Raw genomic sequence first — 13,463 nt, 5'->3', positions numbered from 1 at the left:
CCTCTGGCTTCCTAAGTCATTTTTGACAATTTATGCCTTAAAGCATTTTTGTTTTGTTTCGTTTTTCAATTTTGCCAAGCACAAAATCATATCTAGAATGAAAATGGAATGACTTAAAGCAAACTTTGTAGTTCTTTTTGAAACCCCTGGACAGAGGTTTGGTTGAAACCGTTTCACATATAATGAGTGTAAGACATTAGCTTGAATAGGAAGAGTAGTACCTAACTCTTTGTAAAATAAAAATTGTTGGGGTATTTTGCTTTCTCTTAATCAGGGCAAGAGAAAGTAGCTGTAAATAGCAAAAATAAATTAGAGCCATATTCAGTCTAGGGTCAGAATGAGTGGTGCATGTTTTCTCAGCATGTTTTCTTCTTAGGGCTTTCAGCCAGAATATATTCCCATTTTAAGTACCAATTTCCCATTGAATTATTTGAAATAGAGGCTGCATGTTATGAATGATTTCCCTTGAAACTGAATTACAGGCAGGCTACCAGTCTCACCTCTGAAACAACCTAAATGCAGTAATATATATGCATGTGCATGTCACTAATTTTATTGAAAATTTAACCAAGCTTTCTATGCAACTAATGTATATTGTTAGCAGTGTTCATGTAGGCATTTAAAACTGGCTCTTTAGGCAGAAATGTGGATGGATTCTGATGGATTTAACCCTTAAAATGTTACTGATTGGCATGAAACTAATTGGGCCCTCCATCTTCACTGATTTGTATATGCTTATTGAGTACCTACTTCCTTAGAAAATCCAGATTGGCTTCCAAAGTCCATAGGAACAAGAGCTGAGAAAGTGAGAGCTAATCTAGTATCCCAATGGGAAGAGTTGCTGGGAGTCCATTCCCATTGGTATCCCAATGGGAATGGAATTTAACTTTTCCATGCAACTCAGTTAGCCAAACCACCTATAACTATAGTCCCATTAACATTCATCAGAGTTTTGCTATTGACTTCAGTGCAGTTCAGTTTTACCTGGGGTTTTTAATTCTGCAAAGGAAAATGGGTTCACTTGAACACAAAGCATTTTCCAGCCCCTCTGGGTTTTACAAAACACAAAGCCTACATTCCTCCATGAGGCCAGCCCTGAAATAATTTAGCTAGTTGTGCTTATTGGGCTGATATTGCTCCCAGCTCCCTGGAGGCATATCAGTTCCCCAAGGCAGGATTTTTCAGGGACTGCATGCCTGACAGTGGGTCATATCCTCAGCTAGAGTACATGGGTGTAGTCTCCCACCCCCCTCCGCATTCAGTGGAGCTGGCTGATTTAAACCACATCAAAAACTGACAGGCCCACTCTGCTGAGGATCAGCTCCCTTCAAACTAGTGCTAACCAGAAGAAAAGAACTGGGTATCAGGAATGGCAAGGTATTCCACCAGCATAATGAGGTCTTTATCTTCAGCGACTGAGTAGAGACCTCCTACAAAATGCCTTCCCTGGGTGGTATAATTCAGTTCAGCATAAGGCAGTTGCATGCTGTCAGTCAGACGTTCAACTGCTTCAGATTGTACCCTAGAATCACAGCCCCCTTGTATACCTCAGTAAAATCTTTAAGGGTTAACCATCATTGCCACGTTCCACTGCATTATGCCAGTTGAGATTCTGTGAACCTATTATGGTGTATTACCCTTTTCACAATGAAAGTTACAGAAGCATACCTGAGCACTGCCCCATTAACCACACGCCACTTGTCCTGTTTCAGTATGCAGACACAGAATAGCCGTAATATTCATGTGTAATTTGTTTTGGAGTATGGTGTATTGCTCTTTTCTGAAACTTTTTCCCTTTTCTTTCTTTTTTGTCAACTTTCTGCATTGGCAGAGCATCTTGGGATTGAATTTATGGGTATGGACCAATCATTCCTTTTAGCCTGCAGATTTTAGAGCCTGAGAGATAAAACCTTTTTTCCCATCCTCCCCCTCAATTCCTAACCAATTTCTCTATGCTTTAGAAGGGATCATACAGCTATAACATGGACCTTTATTAACATTCTCTTTGTGAATACCTCACTAGAGCATTAATATGCACAGGATACTTTGAGTATCAGACATCTAAGAATTAGATGTCGCCACAATACTGTAAATTCATTTTACTCCTAGACAGCTTTAACAATTGGTCACATTTCCATGAGCTTTTGATACTACTGAATTTTGGAAACAAAACTATAACAGGATAGCACAGTCATTTAATTTCTAGGACAGAATTCATGGCATTCAGCCCAATTTCCAAAGTCAAATATCTAAATCTATAATCAGAACTTAATTGCCTGGAATGGGTACTTAAGCAAAAATTTATGTCCTTGACATCAGATAATCAATTTTGCAAATTGGGTCCAGTTGACTAATAACCACAAATAAACTCCCTTCTAAACTTCAAAATGCCCAGTTTGGAGATAGAACGTCAGATCCTCACCTGTTATAAATCAGCAGTTATAAATGCCATTTTAATACCAGCTGAAGATCCAGCCTGCAGCTTGTAAATCTTCTTTTATGCTATTTGATCAAGAGCAAGACCTGCTGACCAACAGCTTTTCTATGGCCCACCATGTGACATGTATTGATTCCAAAAAACATATTAGTAGTTAAGAACATGCCTAATCCCTACTCAGATAGGCTGATAATAGAGAGAAAGGCCTGGAGCCCAGCACCCCACCCCCCTCCCAGTTCAGATGTGGGGACCACACTCTGTGGTCCTTTGTGCCCTGAATGGATAGGAAGGACTAGGCTCACTCTCCTCCTCCTTTCTGCAAAATATCATTTACCTGCCTTTCATGTCATACACTTCTAAATTATCTGAGGAGAAGAAGCTTGGGCAGATCACTTGGATTGTATAATGGAAAGCCTGGAGTATGAAATGCACATTCTTGTAAAGGTAGTGTGGAAGAGCTTAACATGGCCTGTTTCAGGGACTAGAACCCATAAGACTTTACATAGGACACACTCCTGCCAGTACATATACCATGAGCTACTCCAGGAGCCACAAATCGAAGTACCCTGAGCCAGGAGAAACCATTGTGGTCAGAGAGTTCTTCCATCCAGAGAAGGGTGAAAAGACATTTGCACAGTTGTCCTGTCTTGACATTTTGGATAGAAATGGTGCTTGACATTCTTTATGGGGATTCTCTAAATCAGTAAAGCCTTGGCCTCCCTGACAGTATTCTCTCTCCAGCCCATTGCAAACCATCCTTGTGGAGGTGAGCACAGACACCAGATGCAATAACTATGCCTTGGGCAGATATCTGTGGCTGTGAGATTTGTGTAGCATAGGCAAAAGCTGGCACAGCCATGCTCCTGGTTAAACTCACTTGTTCCCATCTGGCAGGAGGGAGAAAAATACCATTAAAAACTCCATGAAGTATATTTCATTTGCCCCATTTGCTTCCCTCAGAAGAGTGTGGGCTTACAGAAGAGGCAGGAGTGCAACCTGAAAACCCCTCAAAAAACACAGATCAATGGGGAATAATAAAACCTTCGTTCCTAACTGGGTAGATCTCAGGGCAGCTGGAGACGGTTAGTCCCCTCAGAACTGTGACCTGGGAGCACAATTTATAGGAGCTCTCCCTGCTCATACATAGGTACCTCCAGGTAGCAGGGCACAGACAGGGACTGTAGTCCCACATAGAACCTTCAGCTATCCCCAAATTTAGGGCCTTTGCATGAAGGTCCCTTATACCATTCAGACTTGTCCCATAAAGAACAATAATCCAATAAAGATCATAAACGCATACACATATATGCATAGCACATGGCAGGTGCCATAGGATACAGATAGGACAGTCAGATGCCTATGTAAACCTAGCTCTCCCTAATTACATTGGCAAAAAAAGACCACAGGCCACAATCTGGTCTTAGTCAAACTGAAGTGATTCCACTGATGTCTGGAAAATTAATAAGATATGCACTGACAGAACCGAGAAGAATATTGCTCCATATTTATTTAGCCCTCCCCCACCCCTTTTTTTTTTGCGTTCATAAGATAGTGGCTGATAGCGTGACAACCAAATTACCATACAAATCAGTCCAGATTCACTTGAATCAGTTAACACAATTCTCTAGTCTCTTAGTGCATTGTGACATCATAATATACCATTTGCCTGACTAACTAAGTGCTAGCAAAAGAAGCTGCTCCTTAGGCAAAGTCAGGAGTTATGCTGTATGAGAAATCCCTTCAGACTCTGCTTCAACCTTTATTTCAAGCATTTCTTCACTCTATTTTTTCCAGTATCAAGCATGCTATGCCAGGCCTGCAGTTGACTCTTCAACCTTTAACCTTGTCTTTCCCTGTCATTCTCTCTCTGTCTTATGTGTTGGTTTTGTTTTTTTATTTTGCCTTTTGACTTTCCGTTCTTGGATTTTGAGTTGTTTAATAAATTGTTCGGCATTATAGTTTTACCAAACTGACTTCTTCTTTCCCTCCTTAATAATCAGTGCTATTAATTTTGTCTGACAGTGTTCATGACCTCTTAACTGGTGTGTTGATTTTCATTGGGGTTGGCTTGTAGGAAGATTTTTTTTTTTTTGTGATGAGGTGCATTGTATCATGGAAAATTAATATGCTTTGTCTGCCACAGGAAAATTTCCATTCATAATGAAACTTGCATTCCATGGTGACCTTGCACGGCTAGTTGCTATATGATAGGGAGGTTTTGAAGAACAAATAATACCTGTGTGACTTCCTTGTAGACCATGGTAATGTTCATTCTCCAATGAGCAATGCATCCTTAAGTATAGGTTTGTTCTTGAAAAGTGTTTCTTAAATTAGCCAGTATTTCAGAAAATATTACATAAACGTCAACCAAAGTGCTTGCAGTCCCTGTTCTCCCAACAAGACCCTCCTCATGTTGGGAGCATGAAGATACATCAGCAGCTACCTTGTTACTTGAAAGAGCAGCCTCATGACCAATATTGACTCTTTCATGACATGACAAACTGGGAACCACACCGAGTGTGTCTACACATTCATTAATGCACTTTTGCTAATGCACATTAAAATAGACTAATGCGCCTTTTTCCAGTAGCTCACAATGAAGGTACTAAATTTAATGCATATTAGCAAAAGCGCATTAATGAACATGTAGAGGTGCCCAGTGTCTCCTACCAACTTAGATACCACAGTATGCAAGATGATTCTAAATCCTGTCTCACAAACACAACTTCCTTTTCAAGAGCCTCATGCCACAAGCTACGTAACACTAGACCAGGTGACACCTGGAAAAAAAAAATAAAGAAACATTTTTTAAAAGTTTCAAAAAACCATTAGCTGTGACATAAAGTATGGTGAAAGCAGTTCTTCACTTCCTTTCTTGCCTTACAGCTTAACTTTGGCTGACTGAGTTCCCACGGGTTAAGGAGATATTCATAGAGTATTATCACAAGCCTGTATAAGGGAACCCTAACAGTAAAGGAGCAGAGTCAACTCACCATTGGGGCCTCTGTGCTTGCTAAGGTAGCCATACAAAAAAAAAAATGCACCCCCTGATGACCATATTGATCCCAAAGAGAGGAACATAGTTTGGATCCACAAAGCTTCCCTCTCTATCAGTACACAGTTGGCATCTTCAGTCCAGCACTCTAAGCATAACATTTCCCTAAGATAACATGCAGTGTGGTTTTTGCCAAGTGTGACCAACTCTGGAATGTGGGGTGTGCTCCTACCTAAACATTGCTGGTGCTAATGATTTCTTCATAACCGTAAAATATCTCTGAATAAGAGGTCAATGTTTTGTCAAAGGAAAAGGTGACACTCTAGCAATGGCAATTTCTTTACTATAAATTATGATAGGAAACTTAAATGCACAATATTTCTCTGATACAATGCATCACTCATCTCTGGTATCACCATATTTTTTAGTGTTGGGGGAAAATGAGGCTTAACCATTTTTTTTTTTTAACCAAACTGCTGAGCCTGTCTCATTTCCATCAGCGATGTAATTACAAGCCAAGCTCACGCTAAAAATGTAAAAGGACATTCTGAAATTTCTCCTGTAAAGACCACTGAGATATAAATAGATATTTTGTGGGAGGAAAGAAGAGAAAAATTGGTTTGGGGGGGGGGGGGGGGGAAGAGAGGCAAGAACAGGAGGAAAAAAGATACAAGCTAAAAAAAAATTCCAGGACTGATAAGGGATGGCCATTCCAGCTGTCTTTGCAGGAGTAAAACATCCCAAGCAATTTCAAATTCATATGATTACCTTAATGCATTGCATTTTTATTTTAAGTAAATGCTGACAGTTTCTCAGTTTTAAAAATATACATTTAATATCATTCTAGTTAAAAATAGAAGTATCTTGTTTATTATTTTACTTCTTTTTACTGGCACCCACCAGGCATCAATAGTGTTTTAAGAGCTTACAGTCTTACCTAGTTCCCTTTGAAGCCTATAATGATTTTTTGGTGGTTGTGTTTTTTGTGTTACTGTGTGATCTTGCAGTATGTAGCATGTCAGCTGTTCATCTGTCACTGCTTCAACAGTCAGTCTGCATCTTGTAATCTTCTCTGTTTTTGTCCCTTTCTAGAAGCTGAGGAACTGTACCAGAAAAGGGTGTTGACCATAACTGGCATCTGTATTGCCCTCCTTGTGGTTGGCATCATGTGTGTGGTGGCCTACTGCAAAACCAAGTAAACTTTTCTCTTCCTTTTTATTTCTATGGTTGTCACTAAGGGCCTGATATTACAAACCTTCACAAGTTGGCACGTAGCATCATGAGTTATCCCATTGTCTAGTCACCAATGACATTCTTTGCGTGACTGAAACCTGCCATAGACCTGCAAGCTGATCTGAACCATTATGCTATAGCTTTCTTTGAGTCTGTAGGTAGCATGACAATTTTACCATGGTCAATCATAATCTGTCTTTATCTAAATTTGAATTTAAATAACACAGCTGGTAGGCTGGCAAAAAGGCTCACTCATTATCAGGTGAAAGTATCAAAATAATAATATTTATGTATGTTTTGCACATCAAATATCACACAGCCTAATATAGAAGGGCTTTACAAACATTAATTAATTCACTGTCTCAGTTGGAATGTGAATCAGAGTAATATCACTGAAGCATCTGTTCCTTTTTGGTCATGTGCTCATAACAGTGTGAGAGAACAGACCCCAAAATTTAAAAAATGTGTGTCTGGGATTAAATGTAAAAGGATTGGTCCAGCTTGTTTGCAGTTGAGAATAAAATTAACAATCATGGGGAATTTGTAAATACAAAAGGCTAAAAGTTCAAATTTGAAATTGTCCCAAATACCAGAGTGCTGTGAAATTAATTCAGCAATACCGCTGTAAATTAGGGCATACTTCAAAAATATATTTGGAATTGAAGACAGGAAGTTCCTGTAAAAGTCATTGGAACTTTTATTGCAACATCCCTTATCTTCTCTGGCTAGTCTTCCCCTAACCAAACCTGCCAAGCTTCTAAAAACATAACCTGCATTTACCACATTTGCACCAAACCAAAGCAAAGGTCCATAAGATATGCTATCCTGATCCAACCGTCAGCAAAACTGGTGGCAGAGCCTTTACTGATGGTGAAATTGGTTTGGATCAGGCTTCAAACTTTCAAGTTTTTAAACATAGGCATCACACACCACATCTCTGGAAATCACCTAATGCAGTCTAGGGTCTCTAGACAGTCCTTGATAACCAGGAAGAACATGATAGTGGGAGTTCCTGCCAGTAGTCTGTGTGTGGTTTTAAAACACCACTGATGAATGTTCAAAGAGGACTAACAAGTTAAGCCACCAAAGTGCAGCAATACTGTCATTAGCATGTGAGATCCTCAGGGCTCCTATACACGTGCATTGAGCCTGCTCTGACGCACTGGAAATCCAGTGCGTCAGAGCAGACTCAATTAACTGAGTGTACTGAAGCACGGAAATTGATGCGCTCTGGCAGCCTTCCACACCATATGTATCATTGGCACAGTACATCTCTGTGCTAAAAAAATGGTGGCAGGGTGCTTTAAAGTAAAACATGTCCAATGAGATTCAGTTCAAAGTGCCCCACAACTATTTTTTCATTGCAGGGACACACGGGGACAGATCCACGTGACGTGAGGGCACTTTTTAATTAGCGCAGCTCACTAATTAAAGTGCCTGGTTCCGCATCCTGCAGCACATGTAAAATGCCTACAGTGTGTCTTATTCCACTGTTGGAAAAACCAAAGAAAACCTTACAGTGGTTTGAAAAGAAAACATTTTTTAAAAAGTGAGGCATGCATGGGCACCTTGGCAAATGACACTGCTGATAAGTACTAAAATGACATCTTCTAACATTTAATCTTAAATTTGAAAGTGTTCTATCCACAAAGCAATTAAATTAATAAAGAGACACCACAGAACGAATGACAGGCATATTAGGATTCCCATTACTCTTTCCTCTTGGGTTCCTTTAGTAATTTCTCTTTAGTTCATTTATGTCCCTTTAAATGCAGGAAGAACGACACGTTTGCAAGTGTGCAAAATCCAAATAGCTTTATTGCTGAAAGTGAGAAATTGAATAGACTCACAGGGCCAGATTCCCAGCTGGTGTGGATTAGTATAGCTCCATTGATTTCTTTTATACCAGCTGAGAATCTGGATCATGGATCTGAAAGAGGACTAAATTGCCATTCATTTACTGTGGGTAAAGAGAATTCGCATGGGCAGTTACTACAGCTGCACCGTAAGCCCTTGCTTTGTTCATACGCCTATGAATTAAGCCTCTTTAGAGCCCACCTACATTGTAGGCACAGCTGAATCAGGGAATTTGGTCAGCACACAGCTAACCACTACCTTGGCTCCGAGATATAGGGGAGATGGGACCTGAGTCATGTTCTCTGACTGGCTTAAACCCTCATGTATTAGAATATATGCAGTAACCAGGGCACCTGGCTCTGGTGTGTTTGGAGTATATACAGGCTCCTATGCTACCTCTTTCCTGCTTGACTCTGGAGAGCTAGTCTGGGACAGATGGTGGCTCAGCAACCTGCTGTAGAAGAGCAGGAAAGCTCAGATCATCCCCAAAGAACAGGAGGAATATGTGTACCACTCTGATGGCTGCAGGTCTGGCTTGGTTACCCCGTCTTCACACAGCCAGTGCAGACCATGTTCCACATGTCCTTTTTTGTGCCATTGAAGTGTGCCATCCAGAACCTCCCCCACACCAGCCCAAAGTTAGTCTGTGTTTCTCCTTCCTGTACAAATGCATATGCCATGAGTATATGAGTGGGGACACTAAATGTGCCTCCAAAAAATCATGCAAAAATATGTAAAATGCACATTGTTCACTAATACATTCTTTGTATGCAAGTCCCCTTGGTTGTTATATATTTTAAGCTTCAACATTTTTTTCTTTTTGGTAAGTGTGAAATACTCTTCCCAGGAGTTCTGAATAGTTTTGAAAATAGCTATATTTTATAGTATCTTATCCTGCCAAAATAGCTGCACTTTCGCATACAGCACTAGGAACTGCCTGTGTCAACTACTACTGAAGCCAAGGCTCTATAGACTTTGCAGTCAGCTGGACATAATTCTGCACAGCTGGATTCTCTGGTGCTGTGATAAAAATTCTGCAGTAGCAATGGATAAATTTTGAGGATTTTAATAAATTCATTATGAAATTGAATAATACAGCTATAATGCTATCTCCCCTATGTTATTTATTCTGCTGTCAAGTTCAGTGCATTTTATACTATCTCCACAGTTTCCATTGTTAGTGTTCTGTGGATTGTGTTACCAACCACTTGTAACTGTCTCATAGAAGTTTTCATAGGAGGAAGCTAGAAGGGTTAGCAACTAGATAGGGAATAATTTAAGTTTGGGCACAAGAGAGACACTTTGAGGCTGTGCTATAACTATAGAAGTTGACTGTTTCTGTTGCAGTGATAGGCCTTGAACATGTTACCTGCATTGACAACAACATGGACAAACATTGGGCTTCAGAGTCAACAGGCTGTTAACATGAGACAGTTCACACTGCAAAGAGCTGTGGCTGCACGCAGCCATTTTGCATTCACAGGCAAAGCAATCCCACCATGTTTTGCATCTGATTGCTTAGCAATTAGGAATGGCAGCTCAGCAAAGCAAGGGGAACCCAGAGATATGTATAATCCAGAACACTGTAAAAAGCTGGATGTAACCTTGTTGAGATTTTAATTGTAGGGCTAACATCTCTAGCCATGTTCCTTTTGAGTTTCAGAGTGGAACTGCTTTTAAAATAGAGTACATTTTAAAATAACCTTTACCTCTCTTCCCAGCTCTTAGCAATGGCAGTGTGTTGACCCTACAGTGACATGACTGTGCTGACAGGTGCAGCCGCTTCTATTAAAACTATTTCCCTCTTACATGCAGAAAGCAGCGGAAAAAGTTGCACGACCGTCTTCGGCAAAGCCTGCGCTCGGAACGGAATAACATGGTGAACATGGCAAATGGACCCCACCATCCCAACCCACCACCGGAAAATGTCCAGCTGGTGAATGTAGGTTTTACTGTCTAGTACTAGCTCTCACCTGTCAGTGTACGAGCAGCGTTCACCTCACCGCCTTTAAAATCTTATTAGCTGCTACAATTGAATGGCAGGATTTTCCAGTAATCAGAGATTTGTCCACCTGGAAATGATTTGAACTACCTCTAAAAAAAAATCTGATTTAGGATGAATTCAGAACATTTTTATATATGATCATTTCCACACCGCATTAGACATGAGCCACCGGATCTCTGTAGCAGACAGAGAAGTTAAGATACCAGCAATAGCAGAAGACTATGTGCAGAGATGCTTCTCTACAATGTATCAAGTGGGTATGTCATGCCTTTCCCACTGTTTTCCCCAGTTCACTGGCCTGGTAAATGCTGAAGGGGTTCTACTTACCATGGCTCAGCAGTCCTTAATGCCGATGGATATTTGTCTAAGCAAGAACAGCAGTACTAGGCTTTTTATGTAGGGGAGGTGAAGGCCATGCCAAGCTTTAGGGAGAAAATCGGTGTCCCACTTTGTCAATTGCAAGATTTTCATTGACTTCCACAAAGCAGGATTTCTCCCAGAGTCTTCCAAATTGTAGTGACACAATACAGAATAACATGGAAGTCTCTGTGAAAAAGTGGGTTGCTTGACTCCATGAAAAAAAGGAACTGTCACTGCTGACTTATAAGACTTACAAGAAGGAGAATAATGAAGAAGAAAAGGTTGCCTTAGAAAAAAGAGCTGGATTAAATTCCCACCTCAGATAGCTACGTAGCAGTTTGGGATAATGCCATAGCACCTTGGTCAGCTGAACAGCTAAGGATAAACTTTTTATCAGTGACGCACAAACTCTGTAGCTAGGGACAGAACTTGCACATAAACCGGTATAAGTGATCAGAAACCAATTCTGACCTTGGCTTAGGTTCTGTGTAAGATTCCAGTGTCTACAAGAGTTTCTTCCTTCCTGCCTTTCTCCCTGGGAGTCTGGTTTGTCCAGAAATAAAGTGGGCTTCATGTAGCCTCCAGTCATTCCAGCCATCCTTTTTCAGTATTTCAACATCATTGTAAATCTGTGTGTCAGGACAGGACAGGGGTGAGATCCTTGCCCAACTGAAGGTAGTGGCAAAGCTTCAGAAGAAACAGGATTTCAACTCCTGTCTTCTGCTGAGCTCAGTATCCAGTATTTCCCCTTCAGAGACCTAACTAAGCAGCCAGATTCTTAAGAGCTGAGAAACCAACGGTTTGTATTAATAGCAATTGAGAATTCCAGCAAGCAGCCTCAGCAATGCCCTATTGAGGATATTTGGAGATCCCCAAATATGACCCATGATCCATATGACCTGTACTTTTTTTTTTTAATTTGGCTGTACCTGTGCAGGTATTTCAAATTGTTCCTTATGTTTTCATTGAGAATTATGCAACAGACTCAGACTGGTGTTACTGACAATATATGAGCCATAGTATAACCTCCACTGAAAACAGTTATTTGCAGACCAGGTACTTGACAATATTCACAATATGTTCTTCATCAAGAAAGGCAGCAAGTAAGATGGTGCTGCTAAAGAAAGTGTCTCCCAGTGCCTGAATAAGGGTGTTTGTGCCCAAAAGATTGCAAAGAACTTTTTTCCAACTATTTAGTTGGTCTAATAAAAGATATTACATCTACCCCCAAAGAACCTTGCCTGCCTGTGTCCTTAGACCAACATGGCTACAACCAACAACACCAGCTATAGAAAGTGTTACATTCAAAGTCCCCATCCATGAAGTACTTGAATTTGCCTATAAAGCATATCTATTTTATAAATCCTAAACTGCAGGCAGCTCTCACATTAGCTGACTCTCTCCTGTTTGGGATTTAAAGTGTGTGTGTACACATGTGAATATGTGTGCGTGAGCGAGTGAGTTGTACGCTCCAGTATATAAAGATGGGGGTTTTCTATTTTTTCAGCAGTATGTATCGAAAAATGTAATATCCAGTGAACATGTAATTGAGAGAGAAACAGAGACATCATTCTCCACGAGTCACTATACCTCAACAACGCATCACTCTACAACAGTCACCCAGACACCCAGCCACAGGTACGACAGTGAAAAAGACAGGCGGTTCTTGGATGTCAGTTCTAGAAGAATGCAGGGTAGATTTGCACTTTGTAATCTAATGGAATATACCCTTCTAACAGAAGTTTTTATGAGCTCTAGTTTACTTCATAAGATGCTGTTAAAGGATATACATAGCACAGTGCATAAAATGTAGAGAATTGTTTTAATATAAAAGGGAGGGAGGGAGGGAGGATGGGAGGGAGGGAGAGATGGGGGAGGTGAAAGGAAGGTGGGAGGGTAATGCTGAGAGAGGCAAACAAGCAAGGCATAAACCCATAAGAGTAGAGGGGTCACAAAAGCTATCCAGGTAATGGGATAAAATAATCCATGTTTAGACCATACTTAACACAGTCCAAGCTGTGGATGGTTTCTTGTTCTGCAATTTCCAATTTGAGGGTTTTTTTAAAGTTTTGAAGTTCTGCCCAAGAACACCTACCCTGAGGTCAGCGATGGAGTGTCTAGGGAGGTTGAAGCATTCTGCCACGGGCCTTTGTGTCTTTTTAAAGCTGATGTCAGATCCGTATTCATTCATTCTTGCACGTAGGGATCACCCCATCTGCTCAGTGTATACAGCAAAGGTGCACTATAAGTAGGTGATGGCTTATATGATGTTGGTAAAGATGCAAGTGACTGTGCCTCGGACGTTATATTCTGTGTTTTCTAATCCAGTGATGATGTGGTCTGAATTAATGAGGCAGCACAGCTTCCATCTAGGTCCACTGCAAGGTTTAATGCCTTGCTAAGAATGGGAGTTAGGGTAGCCTGTGTTTAAGAGATGCTGTTTGAGATTGTTGGGGCTGTCTGGAAGCCAGGACAGGTTTGTCCCCCATGACTACCTTGACACGCATGGTCCTCTTTTTCCAGGAGAGGTTGGAAGTCATTAATGATGTATCAAAGGTATTCTAGCCAGGGGCTGT

At 40.7% G+C, this 13,463-nt stretch overlaps 1 protein-coding gene across 8 annotated transcripts in view; it reads left to right on the top strand.

Annotated features, from left to right (window-relative positions):
- Positions 1-13,463, top strand: part of NRG1 (neuregulin 1) — a 264,027-nt gene that overhangs the window by 235,447 nt on the left and 15,117 nt on the right. For 4 of the 8 annotated variants that reach the window (XM_059724577.1, XM_059724576.1, XM_059724575.1 and 1 more), the window contains 3 exons: positions 6,525-6,627; positions 10,338-10,464; positions 12,395-12,525. In XM_059724577.1, the coding sequence (XP_059580560.1) occupies positions 6,525-6,627; positions 10,338-10,464; positions 12,395-12,525 (361 nt within the window). Of the gene's footprint in view, positions 1-1,831; positions 1,856-6,524; positions 6,628-10,337; positions 10,465-12,394; positions 12,526-13,463 lie in introns of all 8 variants that reach the window. The other 4 variants (XM_059724578.1, XM_019490785.2, XM_019490781.2 and 1 more) reach the window with 2 other exon arrangements.

Source organism: Alligator mississippiensis, chromosome 3 (assembly GCF_030867095.1).
Source record: "Alligator mississippiensis isolate rAllMis1 chromosome 3, rAllMis1, whole genome shotgun sequence".
Taxonomy (NCBI): domain Eukaryota; kingdom Metazoa; phylum Chordata; order Crocodylia; family Alligatoridae; genus Alligator; species Alligator mississippiensis.
Note: the sequence above shows the minus strand (reverse complement) of the source record. Positions and strands in the feature narration are given on the sequence as shown.